At 32.8% G+C, this 3813-nt stretch overlaps 1 protein-coding gene across 1 annotated transcript; it reads right to left on the bottom strand.

Moving 5' to 3' along the window:
* Window positions 1-421: 421 nt before the first annotated feature.
* On the bottom strand, window positions 422-3556 carry LOC105798042 (uncharacterized). The gene is made up of 6 exons (XM_012627924.2): window positions 3367-3556; window positions 2943-3035; window positions 2598-2856; window positions 1965-2079; window positions 1238-1405; window positions 422-671 (listed from the first exon to the last, which is right to left on the bottom strand). The coding sequence occupies exons 1-6, from the start codon at window positions 3460-3462 to the stop codon at window positions 635-637; spliced, it is 768 nt and encodes a 255-aa protein (XP_012483378.1). The 5' UTR covers window positions 3463-3556; the 3' UTR covers window positions 422-634.
* Window positions 3557-3813: the final 257 nt, after the last annotated feature.

Below are 3813 nucleotides of genomic sequence, written 5' to 3'. Positions count from 1 at the left end.
TGACTAATAGAGGTAGCTTTTAAAATCGACATAATAATAATTTTATCCTTCAACATTTATAATTATGTCAAATTAATCTTGATTCTAAAAAATAACCCTAAACATTTACACATTTTGTAATTTGGTCTCTCTTTTGCTTTTCTTAAAAAAAAAGGATTTTTGCAACATACAAATTCAATGGCATCTTCCATTCATACCGGATATCAGAAAGGATGAAAGGTGTTACAGTACAAATGTTTATATATATATATATAAGAACATATGTATGTTAGACAAATGTTGTTTGTTATTTATGTTACGTAGAAGTCTTCCTGTTGAATTTATTAATAAAGGTAAATCGGATACTAAATGTGTTTGAAGTAGCACCTATATAGCATTGATATTGACATGTATGCTCTTAAGGGAATCGAATGAAGATAGCTTTTTGAACTAATCCAACAATTTCCGAATTTGTAATTTTGTTCTAAATTCACAAAATTCGTATGAACTATATTATTTTAGTACGGATTTACAAAGTCCTTGCTAACAATTTAATAACAGCAACAGATACTGAGAGTAGGCATCGAACATAAATGGATAGTACATAAGTTTGTCTTCATATATGTGCATGAATGCTTCCACCACCAGTTTGATCTCAAAGTTTAGGAATAACAATACGTAAAAATCCATCTCTGCATCATTAGAATCAATGGAGCCATCAACATGAGTATAAACTGTTTTAACTTTGTGCAGCTGTATGTACTTCATTCCTTCCATTAGTCACTTTAAATAGTGGTCGTTTGTATTTTAGTCATTTCAAACTTTTTATTTTTGTTAATTTGGTTACTCCACCATTTACTGGTAACGGAAAAATTAACGGTGCATTTTCACATATAGTTTTGAAGTGATCAAAATAAGAACGACTTTTATTTCGAGTAACTAATGGGTAGTTTACCCTAATTTTAGAGTCACTAACGTGAAAATGCACAGTCAGCATCTGTTGCCATTTAACAGAGGAGTGACCAATTTCTTTTCTTGGGTGACCAAATTAAAAAAAATGGAGGTAACTAAAATAAGAACTGACCCCTATTTAGAGTCACTAAGAGTGTAGATTACCTAAGTTCTAACAGATGTGAAGATGCTATAACTCAGGAAGAAATGTTACTTTTTGTTTGATGAAATAAATGTTAAGATGACATTCAAAAGCAAAAGTAAAAACTCAGAGAAGAAATCAAGATATATGATGCTTAGAACTTACAGAAACTCAGCTGAGACACTGTCCCTGTTTACATTAGCAGGAAGTGGCCACACAACCTGGTAAGGCCCTTGTGATATCTCCCTTTTGTGATATGCAGAGATTGAGCCATCAGAGCAATCAGCAGCTAGTTTCCAACAATGGCTAGACCGTTTACCCCTCACCGTTAAACTGTTGGGAAACAAAATTCTTATCACATCAAATGTGAAGATCAATTGCGTTCACTGCGGGTAATTGCAGTCACTTGCAACAAATATTAATCTTTGTACTAGAAATCAGATTGCATTTTGTCCCCTCTACTTAAAAAATGGACAAATTAGTCCCTGTACATTAGAATAAAGAGCAAACTGATTCTTCTATTAAAAATTTCATCTATTTTTTACTATTAAAAAGTAGTCTCTATATGTCAACATGAGGTACACGTGACACATCAGGTGTAACTATCTAGTTATTTCGTCAGCCACGTCAGTTTTTAATAGTAGAAATGAATGAAATTTTTAATAGAAAGGACTAGTTTGCTCTTTGATCTAACGTACAGGGATTAGTTTACTCATTTTTTGTGTAAAAAAGGCAAAATGCAATCTAACTTTTAATACAAGAACCTTCATGATACTTTTACCGCAAAAATAGTGATGGTAACATTGCATTTCAACTACTATTTGTATCCTATTTATGACTCAACACATATATGAAATGGGAAGAGCTTAGTGTAAGAATAGATTAGCCTTACTTTTGGTCATCAACCTCCACTCTAATGTCACCAATGCTGACACCTGGAACTTCAACCATCATAATATAATTGTGTCCAGATTCTGCAACATCCATCTTAGGGGACCATTTAGTGCCTGCACGAAATATAAAAAAATTAGATCAGATTCTCATTCACCATCGAATATTGGCAAGAAGATATTATGATTCTCATTCTAAGAAAGGATGATGGTTGACTTTTCTTTATAACAATTTATGTCATTAAAAGTAAATCATGCTACTGCAATTTGCACCTAGGTGCACTCCTTTTCAGATCGAATATTGCATCGCTAAGTATTCAACCACTCATTAGATTGTGAAATGGTAGTAGGAGTCAGATTACATTTTGCCCCCTTTACTCAAAAAATGAGCAAATTAGTCCCAATACATTAGATCAAAGAGCAAACTGATTCTTCTGTTAAAATTTCAATCCATTTCTACAAATAGATGAAATTTTTAACTGAAAAGGTACTTTTATCGTTGTGAAATCCATCTAGCCTAGACAATTTGCTTATTTTTGGGAACTTGACATGTAAGAACTATAAACTGAAATCAACAAGGTGAGACTAAATGCATAGAAACAAATACATCTTGTTCAGGAACTAAATTGACTTACCATTAGATATGGACCAACATGTATTCTTCTTAGATTGCAATGGCATCTTATCACTTGTATTTTTATTTGGTCTAGCAAACTTAGGAGGGTCAGGCATGGATAATCTCCAATCTAGTCCCAGAGGTTCTATTTTTGCTAAATTTGACAAGTTTGAATCCATCATTGTAGGTCTAGAAAATAATGGTGCTTCAATAGCATTAGAACTCTCCAATGGAGTGGAAACGGATTTGGGAGGTGCAGAACACTGAGGAGCAGTTCTCTGGGGGCAAACCAACATAGAATGGTTGAGTGAGTTGCAGCTAAATTACAGAAAGAGCAATTTATTGCAAAGGTAAAGGTGAGTACCTCTGGTCTTGAAACTTGTCTCATGAAGCAAGCTTGAAATGCTGAACCTTGACGTGCAAAGTACATTCTATTATCACATCTCCCACTACAGTTCTGTACCCAGCGAAATTCAATTAACTTTGTAACACCATTCAACAGCAAGAAAGGAAAGAGATGCAAAATTAAACAGAAATCATATAAACCCCCCCCCCTTTTTCTATAGGAAAAGCATGAAGGTTTCTGTCTCAAATATTTCCAAGATGAAATAAATATGAATCAAGTCAACTCTAAATTCATCACAAGGTAGAGCCTTACAACCAAGTTTCATCTAAGAACCATGTTTAGTTCTTGTAAAAGAAGAAGTAACATATTAAACCCTATTCAGTATAGGAAAAGGAGTAAAAACATGCAGAGATGACAATAACTGGGAAATGAAAAAGAGTACCATGGGAAGAAGGTGAGAAACAGATAAAGTATCATCACAGGGTGAAAAATGGGATGCAATGTTGCTGATTCTGCGTCTTGCTGTTTCGCTTTCCATTGTCGTTTCTTGTTTTCAAAGATGGAAGGGATATGGCTTTGCAGCTTCTCTACAAATGTTGAAGATTTTTAAGCTGTGAGTAATCAAATATCTGAGTGAAAAAAGATATTTTGTTTTGGGTGATGGGACATCGTTCATTCAAATATCTAACAAATGAGATACAAATATCAGTCTCAGATATTTCTCATTCATAATAAAATCTAATAACTTCGAAAGAAAGATAAATACTAAATGAAATTCATCTTTCTTTTTTATAATTTTAATTTGATCCAACTTTTACAACATTAGTTTATTTTGATATATTGTATAAAAAAATTATATTAATCTAATATTAAATAAATATGTATACAC

The sequence above is a fragment of the Gossypium raimondii genome, chromosome 9 (genome assembly GCF_025698545.1).
Source record: "Gossypium raimondii isolate GPD5lz chromosome 9, ASM2569854v1, whole genome shotgun sequence".
In the NCBI taxonomy this organism is placed as follows: Eukaryota; Viridiplantae; Streptophyta; class Magnoliopsida; order Malvales; family Malvaceae; genus Gossypium; species Gossypium raimondii.
Note: the sequence above shows the minus strand (reverse complement) of the source record. Positions and strands in the feature narration are given on the sequence as shown.